This window comes from Diadema antillarum, unplaced genomic scaffold (assembly GCF_040938485.1).
Source record: "Diadema antillarum isolate AM-2024a unplaced genomic scaffold, OU_Dant_1.0 seq00002450_RagTag, whole genome shotgun sequence".
In the NCBI taxonomy this organism is placed as follows: Eukaryota; Metazoa; Echinodermata; class Echinoidea; order Diadematoida; family Diadematidae; genus Diadema; species Diadema antillarum.
In genome coordinates, this window is record NW_027273057.1 from 1 (window position 1) to 11,754 (window position 11,754).

The window sequence follows — 11,754 nt, forward strand, 5'->3', positions numbered from 1 at the left end:
ACTCAGTAAAACAAAAAGAAACAGAGAATACAAAAAGGGGGTTAAATTTTTAGCAAAGTTTTCATTAGCCTTTCAAAAGCTTTGAAGGTGCCTGTGATGACATGTTAATAGTTTTAACTGAAAGCCCATGCTGTCTTCAGGGAACTATGTTATAAATTCACAAATCTATGAATTAAGAATAAAAAATATCGCTTTTATTCAAAACACGGGAAGAGGCTGCTATCGTTCTGCCTGGCTAAATTTGAAGGAGCTTAGTCAATTGCCGTTATGCCATCAGGAGAAATAAGCAAAATGCTAGTACAAGCACAATTGATATGATTGTTTTAATAAGTTTGTGATTTAGAGGACTTATTGATAAGGAGAGCCTTAAAGACATTATGTCCCTTTTGCATTGAATTTGTGTATACAATTGGTGTAAAACAATAAGGTATATAATGAAGAAGACACTGTTACAAAAACCTTTGTGTAGTTTTTAGACCTGTAGGGTCTTCATTTGTGAAGTACAAACTACCGTTATAATTTGAATTTATTTTTTCGAACCTCGAAAAAATATATTAGTCTCTGACACAGTCCTTTTTAATTACTTTTTACAAAATATTGAATAATGTCTTCTATAATGTACATTATGTTCATAATGTGTTTTGTAATTTAAATTACACACAGATAACTATTATTTCAAGAAACAAAACTTCCAAGTGTCTGAGCAAGACTATCTCTCATGCACTGTTTACGTGCATTATTTGAATTTTACATGATTTAACTATTTCACATTTTGAATATACAACCTGCCCACCATGCTCTAGGGTTTACAGATGTTTGGATGGTTTTCTGCTGATCTGCAAAAAGGACGATATGTCTTTAATTGTGTGATTGCTTGTTGTCACACTGATTTATATTTGAAAGAGAAGAAAAAAATCCGTATTACCTTCTGCTGTTCAGCATCATCAAGGTTAAGTGAGACCTCCGGGTCTGGCTGCTCACGGTCGCTTCGCTCTCGCTCGAAGTCTGCATGGTTAAGTGAGACCTCCGGATCTTGCTGCTCACGGTCTCTTCGCTCTCGCTCGAAGTCTGCATGGTTAAGTGAGACCTCTGGATCTTGCTGCTCACGGTCGCTTCGCTCTCGCTCGAAGTCTGTAACATCCTACATATATATAATTATATATATATAATATATATATATATCAGAATCAAACAGAAATTTAATTCTCATAAAGAACTAAACGCAATTTTAATTATCTATAATTAGTACGAGTCACACACAATGCATCAAAACATATCTGGTTTCAATTCCGACACTATTTCCGTTTACATGTGAACGAAGTGTTGAAGATTTCTTGTTTAGTTCTTATGCTATCTGCATTAGTTTGTTCGCAAGAAGAAATCAATATTAGAAATATTAGTTCATTTCCATTGACTTAAGTTTTTGTTTGATTTTGATTACAACATAGAAACATTAGAAATAATCATATGTTGTGGTACAGTCTCTGAAGAATTAGAATAAATATTGACTGGCAATGTTTATCACATTCAAGTTCATGTATGCATGTGTATATTGAATAACGAGCTCCAAGCTTACTGTAAGTCACCATGACAATATTTTTTATGAGAAGTTCTTGAAAATAACAATAGTATGTCAAGGTCTGTCTACTATGTCAAGTATGTGAAACCTCACGCGGAATTATTGGTGAACTGTTAGTATTTAGTTTCTTTTTGATATTTTTAAATTAAAGCTTAGACTTAACGTGCTAACTCTTACCTCCCAAGCTTTGCCATCGTGACAACTGCAAGGATCCTTTGCGACAAAATGTTCATAGCAGATCAGCTTCCAACATGTCATACATTCCTGGTAAACTTCACGAGTACATCCTCTATTACAACAGAACATAGGTAGGCCCTGTTGCAGTTCATACAACGACTCAGGAAATGCTTGACTTATATCCAAGAAAGTACCTAAAATGGAAAACAAGTTAACACTCGTTGCCGAATTCCAATCACTTTAACTTTTCATTTATATTTCCATTCAATTGATCAAATGCCTCTTTTTAGTAAAACAACTAATTACTTTGAATGATTCCAAACACATTATCAAATGTCAGTTGCCTTATTGCTCACTTGTGTTTTAAGGGGGCGTGGCTCATTTCCATTTTGGAGATGGCTTACTTCAAGTCTTCGACAACAGATTCATTTTCATGTTTTCACACTAATGAAATTATAACCTCTTCGCCCGATATGTTAGAGAGGACTTGTATGTTGTTTTATCTTACACTTTCAAATCAATATTCCCTTATGACCATGAATTAGGTAATTACGTAGAATGTGACAGCCAACATTGTTTTAACTAACTGTTACCAACTCATGGCTTAAGTAATACATAAAATTATATTTCACACAAATAATACCCCACCGTCGTTACCAAGAAAAATGGGGTAGCACTGGAAAATGACATATGCCACTTATTCATATTAATTCACTTCCAAAATTTTAATAAGATTTTGTTGTTGATATTATAACCATGTGATATTTATTTAACTGTAAGAACGTATACATGAATTCTGTATCGTGTCTGCTTTGCTATCCTGCTCCTTAATTCAGTTTCCGGACTGCATACAATAATAATTTTATTTCACTAGGGTTTGCAGACTTGACATCGAATGGATGGTCATAAATGGAATTTAACAAAATTGTAGATGAATTACCCGAACTTGTGTCGATTTTGTTTTCTTTTAAGACACATACTGTCATACAGTCCCATTTGTAAATGCAATAATATATAATTTCTATTCAAGCAACCTGACCAGTTAAATTCAAGCCATTTACATTTCTCTAATTCCCATAAACTCTGGCACATGCCCATAAAACGGCTGTGCGTTCTGCCAATAATAATTTCTTATCATATATATCCACTATTGATCTTTCATTCAGGCTATTCGCAAAGTATATGTTGGTTGACAATTCTTAATCTTAATTGAGTACCTTTTGGGGTCAATTCTGGTAGAGATGACTCATCTCCACCATCCTCGTCATTAGTATCTGTTCCCACCGCTTCCTCAATAGAGTCTCCAGAAAATTGCATGGGCTCAGTGGCCTGGTAAATGTGGTCCATTCCTTTAAAAAAATGTTACAGAAAACTCTAGCATTTAGTTCATGTTTCCTTTTCAACAAATTATGATAAAAGCAATTGGATAGGTTTCACGAAGTGCTAGCAATTTGTTATCATACGCACTGCTGCTAATTAAGGGGCTTTCACAATCGGTCATGTGATCGCTTGCGATTGCTTGCGATCCTGTACAAAGTATACTATCAAGAAATAATGGCAATAGCGATCGCACAACCAATTGTGAAAGCCCCTTTCCCCAGACAAAAGGGGTAGCCATCGAAAAATTACATGTGCCACTTATTTCCTTTCATTGTCTTTCAAAATGTGAACAATATTTTGTTGGTGATATCATAACCATGTGATATTTATTCCAACTGTAAGAACGTATACATGAATTCTTTATCGTGTCTGCTTGGCTATCTTGCTCCTTAATTCAGTTTCCAGACTCCATACAATAATCACATTTATATCACTAGGGTTTGCAGATTTGACATCGAATGGATCATCATAAATGGAATCTAACAAAATTGTAGATGAATTACCCGAACTTGTGTCAATTATATTTTCTTGTCAAGACATATACTGTCATACAGGCCTATTTGTAAATGAAATAGATATATAATTTCTATTCAAGCAGCATGACAAGTTGAATTCAAGCCATTTACATTTATCTAATTCCCGGAACTCTGGCATATGCTTGTGAAACGGTTGTGCTTCTGTCAATAATAATTTCTGAACATCGTATATCCACTCTTAATCTCTCATTCAGGCTATTCGCAAGTTATATGTTGGTTAACATTTCTTAATCTTAATTGAGTACCTTTTGGGGTCAATTCTGGTAGAGGTGACTTATCTCCACCATCCTTGTCATTGGCTGTTCCCACTGATTTCTCAATTGAGTCTTCAGAAAGTTGCATGGGCTCAGTGGCCTGGTTAATGTCATCCATTCCTTAAAAAAAAAAAATGTTACAGAAAACTCTAGCATTTAGTTCATGTTTCCTCTTAAGTATATTATAATACAAGCAATTGGATAGGTTTGACCAAGTGCTAGTCATTTGTTATCTATTATAATTATGTCACAGGAAGACTTTAGAATACGCAGTAGAATACTATAATGAACCTGTCCCTAAAAGTATTTTAAATAATGCAGATAAATTCTCACGCTCATTTAAATTTATGTGTGTGCTAATTTATATTTATATAAACACACTTTGTTCAGTCAATTCTGCCAAGGACAGCTCGTCAGCATTACGGTAGTTGGTTATGTTCATTTTTATCATATTTCATTGACCAGAATGACTCAAATCCAGACCTGCACTTTGTTGTGATCAACATCCATGGACGAATTAAGCTAGGCAATTACAAATTGGTATAGTGCAATGTGTTTTAATTTTTATTTTAAATTTTCCTTTCCATACCTGGCTTAATCAATTCTGCTAGGGGCAAGTCGTCGTCGTCGTCACCACTGTCGTCTTTGTCACTACCATGTTGTCTGGGCTGGGTTATGTGGTTCTTTCCTGAAAGAGTATGCAACAAATCACTCGAAAACAATGGCAACTTTTAGAATGTTTTCTTCCAGCAAATCATAATACAAGCAGTTCGATAGGTTTGACCAAGCTCTAGTCTTTTATCATAATTATGCTCAGGAAGACTTTAGAATACGCAGTAGAATACTATAATGAACCTGTCCCTAAAAGTATTTTAAATAATGCAGATAAATTCTCACGTTCATTTAAATTTATGTGTGTGCTAATTTATATTTATATAAACACACTTTGTTCAGTCAATTCTGCCAAGGGCAGCTCGTCAGCATTACGGTAGTTGGTTATGTTCATTTTTATCATATTTCATTGACCAGAATGACTCAAATCCAGACCTGCACTTTGTTGTGATCAACATCCATGGAAGATTTAAGCTAGGCAATTACAAATTGGTAAAGTGCAATGTGTTTTAATTTTTATTTCAAATTTTCCTTTCCATACCTGGCTTAATCAATTCTGCTAGGGGCAAGTCGTCGTCGTCGTCACCACTGTCGTCTTTGTCACTACCATGTTGTCTGGGCTGGGTTATGTGGTTCTTTCCTGAAAGAGTATGCAACAAATCACTCGAAAACAATGGCAATTTTTAGAATGTTTTCTTCCAGCAAATCATAATACAAGCAGTTCGATAGGTTTGACCAAGCTCTAGTCTTTTATCATAATTATGCTCAGGAAGACTTTAGAATACGCAGTAGAATACTATAATGAACCTGTCCCTAAAAGTATTTTAAATAATGCAGATAAATTCTCACGTTCATTTAAATTTATGTGTGTGCTAATTTATATTTATATAAACACACTTTGTTCAGTCAATTCTGCCAAGGGCAGCTCGTCAGCATTACGGTAGTTGGTTATGTTCATTTTTATCATATTTCATTGACCAGAATGACTCAAATCCAGACCTGCACTTTGTTGTGATCAACATCCATGGAAGATTTAAGCTAGGCAATTACAAATTGGTAAAGTGCAATGTGTTTTAATTTTTATTTCAAATTTTCCTTTCCATACCTGGCTTAATCAATTCTGCTAGGGGCAAGTCGTCGTCGTCGTCACCACTGTCGTCTTTGTCACTACCATGTTGTCTGGGCTGGGTTATGTGGTTCTTTCCTGAAAGAGTATGCAACAAATCACTCGAAAACAATGGCAATTTTTAGAATGTTTTCTTCCAGCAAATCATAATACAAGCAGTTCGATAGGTTTGACCAAGCTCTAGTCCTTTATCATAATTATGCTCTGGAAGAACTTCAGAATATGCAGTCAAAATAGTATAATGAACTTGTCCCTGATAATGAAGAGTTGTAAAAATGGAATGAATATCTGTCAATGATTTTTTTTTTTTTTTTAAAGAGGGAAATTACAAGCACGTTACTCTCTACCACTTTACCGTAGCTGGGTTTTTTTCTGTATATACCTGGCTTAATCAATACTGCTAGGGGCAAGTCATCGTTGTCGTCACTGCTGTCGTCTTTGTCACCACGATGAAGCACTGATTCATTCTTGGCATCGGTAGTAGAAAGTTCCTTAAGTGGGCCTTCGAAAAGTTGTCTGGGCTGGGCTGTGTGGTTTATTTCTGAAAGAGTATATCAGAAGAGAAGTGTGTAAATAAATATTGGCAGAGTAGCACAACGTTAACCAAGGTATACAGACCATACGTGTTCTAATTGTTCAGGAAATTATTGCACTCGGTCCTTACACATGTTATTGTTCGAACTATACAATTCTGGTTTTAAACAATCAACTTTTTTGGATTCTTATTAAATTTCTTGTTCTACCATTTCAAATCTTATCTTACTTAACACTGGCTGATGACTTTTGTTTTGAACATATTAATTGTAATACTCACTTTACTCTCCTTATCAAGCTGTGACAACATCCTCTTCTTTTTCGATGTAGGAGCTGGTACTTGGGGCTTCATCATCACTGCAGTCATCATCATAAATTTCCTCAGTGTCTATAATTGTCGCCTTCCAGATGTCCTTCCTCCTTTTACCACATTTCATTGCTATTGTATTCCCTGGTAGAGGAAGTCCGATACATTTCACCTCACTCAGTTTGACGACATTGCGGGATTTATCTCTTTTCCATTCCACATACATCAAGAGGTCAGTTTCAGGTCCAGGGTGAACACCACTGTCACCACTGACGTCTTTGTCACTACCATGTTGTCTGGGCTGGGTTATGTGGTTCTTTCCTGAAAGAGTATGCAACAAATCACTAAAAACACACAGGCAATTTTTAGAATGTTTTGTTTCAGCAAATTATAATACAAGCAGTTCGACAGGTTTGACCAAGCTCTAGTCCTTTATTTTAATCATGCTCAGGAAGACTTTAGAATATGCAGTAATAATGGTATAATGAACTTGTCCCTGATAATGTAGATTAAATGAACTTTCAATTTCACGCTCACTTATCTCTACATAAGTGCTAATTTATGTATATTACACACCCTGTTTAGTAAATTCTACCAAAGGGCAACTCATCAGCATTACGGAAGTTGGCTATGTTTATTTATACATTAAATTTTAATTGACGAGATCGACTCCAATCCTGCAATTCGTTGTAATCAACATACCTTGAAGAATTAAGCTAGGTAATTTAAAAATGGAATTGCATATCTGTCAATGATTTTTTTTTTTTTTTTAAGAGGGAATTTACAAACACGTTACTCTCTACCACTTTACCGTAGCTGGGGTTTTTTCTGTATATACCTGGCTTAATCAATACTGCTAGGGGCAAGTCATCGTCGTCGTCACTGCTGTCGTCTTTGTCACCACGATGAAGCACTGATTCATTCTTGGCATCGGTAGTACAAGGTTCCCTAAGTGGGCCTTCGAAAAGTTGGCTGGGCTGGGCTGTGTGGTTCATTTCTGAAAGAATATGCAATAAATCACTAAAAACACTGGCAATATTTAGAATGTTTTCTCTCAGCAAGTTATAATACAAGCAGTTTGATAGGTTTCACCAAGCTCTAGTCCTTTATTATAATTATGCTCAGGCAGACTTGAGAATGTGCAAGTAAAAATAGCGGGATTTATTACTTTTCCATTCAACATACATCAACAAGTCAGTTTCAGGTCCAGGGTGAACTGGAGGAGTGAAACATACAAGTATTTGAGTACTTTTAGAGTACGGTAATTGGGTTAATAGTTTCTGCCAAACTTCATTTCAGTTATTTGCTCTAAAATTAATAGATATTAATCTGCATTCATGCCAAGGAATAAACACATAGATATTCCGTTTAACTTTAAATTACATTTAGCCACTTAGCTGCATACTAAAGTACATCACAAATGTTATAAATATTACAAAATTATTACAAATTAAAAGACGGAGCGAATAGCATTCTTATACATCATGACATGGAAATGTCATATAACATTCCCCTCCCCTAACATTTGAAATTGAATATATCCGGCAACAAACGATGGATCAATTTTAAATGGCATTTTCACCCTTACCATCAGACTTGTTCTCCAGAGGCCCTTCCATGCTGACGTCTATATGATTGTACTGTGAGGCTTCCAGTAACAGTTAAATGGTGTCCTAAAATGATTTAAGAGGATACAGATACAGAAGATTTACATATATTTGATATTTTATATGGAATTCACGAGCCCACTGTAAATCTGAAAATGGTATAGATCTAAGGGTTGTCCAAAAGGTCAAGTAAAGAGGGTAGTTTTCAGGGCAGCTGGACATGTCATGTACGCAACGTGAATACTGAAAACGGTATGAAATTCAGTCATAATGGCTGTCCAAAAAATTGTATATTTTTGTGCTGTTACGTACTTACGGTCCACTCCAGTGTCATTTTTTGTTTTGTTAAATGCAAATGGACAAATGGATGGGTTTACGCAATGCAAATGACGTTTTTTTAGAAAAATAGAATGGTGTTCCACGTCTAGATAGAGATCTAGACAAACTCAAACTACAGTAGATCTAAAGACTTAGCATATTATTGAGGTAGTGGCTATTCTTGCGACGAGTCATCGCTCGCACAGCCACTGACTTAGCCACAGTCGGTATTTTGTGTATCGCGAGATAGCTAGCGATAGACGAGTCTACTTGTCTAGTCTCTAGTAGAGGCATAGATCAATCTACTCGTGAAATAGGCCCCATCACTACAAATACATATGATATGGGACCTTACATGCTGATCGATCATAACTCTCTATATCAAATTACTGATCGCGCTCAGAACCAACAGATGTGAATTGTACAGACTACAGCTAGGGCCTACAGGATTTATACGGCAGTGGGGCTGGTGAGCACAGTATCATAGATCTACTCGTGTTTACGACCCCACCAAACGGCGTTTGCGCGCTGTTACCACATTGGTGGGGCTGATATCCACCGTGCATCTTTTATATAACCCTAAACCTAACCTATCAATATGTCGCGATTTCCTTAACCCTCGGCCTTGAATCAGTCTCCTACATGTATATCAGGATTTCCCCAACCCTACCTAGGCCGTGAGTCTGCCTCCTTATCGCGATCTTCCTAACCCTAGGCCGTGAATCTGTCTCTTATATCGCGATGATCGATTCAAGTAATGGGGCCGGAAACACGATTTTGCCTCTCTAACGTTAGAATCTAGAAATATTACCTAACGCTAGATCTAGATTTTACACAAAATAATGAATGGGGCTGTGCGAGTGACGTGACAATGTAGGACTTAAGTTCGAAGCCGATATCGACCCTACCCGTGATCCGATCTCGCTCAAAATTTGGAAGACTGACTTGATGTTTGAGAACATTTCCTGCGAGTGTAACTTATTTAGATCTAGATCTAACCACTAGTGTTAGGTCTATCTAGAGTCGAGCCTCTAAATGTTAGGTCTAGAAATTTCGTGAAATTCTACTCGGGAGAACATATATTATGAGCATGGATACGAAACTACATTAGCGCCCAAACTAACATCTAGATCTAGGGTCTATACATATCTATACATATCTATATTCTATAATATTAAAATTATAGACCAGATCTAACTTTAGTCTCAGACTAGATTATAGTCTAGGTCTATCTAACTACTTACTAACTTAGATCTAGAGTTTCTAGATCGAGGTCCAGCAAATCTAAATTGTAAGTAATCCTATGAGAATCATGCTGCTAATTCTACAAAAAAAAAAAACCAACAGCAATTAAAATAGTGTTAACATAAAGTCGTCTAACTTAATTAGATCGGCATTATCGTGAAATAAGTCCCCAGTCCATTCACTGCCGTTTATTTCGTCAGTGCTGTTGCCCGTTACCCTCTCCCATCGACTTTGTATACGGAGCGAGCGCACGAGCGAGGTGAGTGGTGGCTGATTTCACGATTTGGCCCTTAGATCGATCTAGATCTACTAAGGTTTATCCTTACCATTTTTCCGATTCGTCTGAACTCTGACGTTCGTCGTCGATCACGGGTAGATCTACGGAGTATGAGATAGTTGACGTCCTTCAATTCAGCAGTCCAATGCAATTAATGATATCATATTGAAGTCAATTTTAATACCGGTAGACTCTGCGTACTAACCGTACCCATTATGCATACTGTACATGTACATGGCATATTGAGCATGCAGCCGATGCGCTAGCTCATCTCAGGCGGCGCGCGCGCGCGCGTCAGTACAGTTAGAACGACGATAACGCCTTTTCACTTGTCAGGACGCATTGCAAGCGAAATTACGAGAAAGCGTTATGTGGTTGTGCATGAACGATAACCCCTTTATGCTTCTCGTACCATGCTTTAGGCAAGAGAAGCGAAAGAGCGCATTCACGTTAACCCCTTTTTGCTACCACAAAGACGTGCATACGGCACGTTATCGCCTTTTTCTTTTGGGATTTTTTACAAAATTAGATCGAATTTGACATATCTGTTGATATGAAAATGTAGCTCATGCCATCTGCTTTCGAATGACAAATTTTTATTTTCTTGGAAAATTTGAGCCCGAAGGTGCGCTAACCCCTTTTTCCATTGAGCCGACGATTTGTTACGTTGTGTATGTTGTATCTATTGTACTTTATTATTCTGTTGTGGGGCCCCCAAGAATAGCAGTGTATAAACCACTGATGGGGCTACCCTGGGTAAAGAATACTGAATAAATGAATAAATAAATGAATGAGATTGTGGCTAAATGCAACTACAATTTTAGATTTTTGCTTCTCTTTCCCTCTGCAATGAATTAGTGCCAGAAGCATGAAGGGTCTTCATTCGTGTATTTTTCTATGCTACATGTACATTGTTTGTCTTTGTAGTGGTACAGGTACCCGGTATGTTATTTGTGAGGATAATAAATGAGACTACAAATTTAGAGGATATTGCAGTGGCCATCAATACATTAATGCAAATGACATTTTGTCATAATTTAGAACATGGTAAATTACAGTGAGTCATAGATTTTTTTTTCTTTTACATTTTTTTAAACATTTTTTTAAACAAAAGCAAATTCATAATAGCACATATTATTCCAGGCACAGGTTGCATCTGGGTAATATTTGGCATAGTTTGTTGAGGTATATTCATTGAGATGCCTCTAGTTTTGTTTCTGGTGTACTTTAGTTGACCTTGATGAAATGAATTACTACATCAAACAAACAAAACAATAAAGGTTGGTAGAATTAGCCTTAACGTAAGGAAAATATGTTATCAATAATCATGTAGTTTGTAATGTTGTTGTCATGAAATGGTGATATCACTCACAATCGCATACATGCAAATTAGGCAAAGACAGTAATGTCATTTTTCGGGTATGGTGCTCATACATGCACATGCAGTGCATAATCTTCAGGAATGAAGCAACATTGTATTGGAAGAAGAAAAAAAGTAGAAGAACTCTCTTTGTTAATTAGAATATATCACATTTGAATTCAGTCTTACTGTCAATTCTACAAGTTGGGTGTTTCCTGCAAATGTATGAGTACAGTCTGTGTTTGTATTTCCTTTGGTTTTTTCAACAGCTGCGAGTTTGCTGGCTATGCAGTGAATTTCTTTGCTGACAAAAGCATTGATCCGAAAGGATTCAACATTGACTGGGGTGTTGCAAAGGTGATCTTGTACACCATTCTTGTATGCTATCCTTCTCTAAGACCCCGTTTACAGTGCGGGACTGGGTCGAGCCGCGGCCGAGCCC

The 11,754-nt window shown here is 36.6% G+C and overlaps 1 protein-coding gene across 1 annotated transcript; it reads right to left on the reverse strand.

The window, feature by feature from the left end:
* Positions 1–925: 925 nt before the first annotated feature.
* LOC139714815 (uncharacterized) lies at positions 926–9,517 on the reverse strand (the record flags this gene model as incomplete). The annotated part of the gene is made up of 8 exons (XM_071626472.1): positions 8,094–9,517; positions 7,344–7,502; positions 6,539–6,826; positions 4,516–4,614; positions 3,918–4,046; positions 2,974–3,105; positions 1,757–1,950; positions 926–1,141 (listed from the first exon to the last, which is right to left on the reverse strand). Coding segments are annotated over exons 1-8 (1,248 nt in total), but the record flags the coding sequence as incomplete, so codon positions are not given.
* Between the last annotated feature and the right edge of the window lie 2,237 nt (positions 9,518–11,754).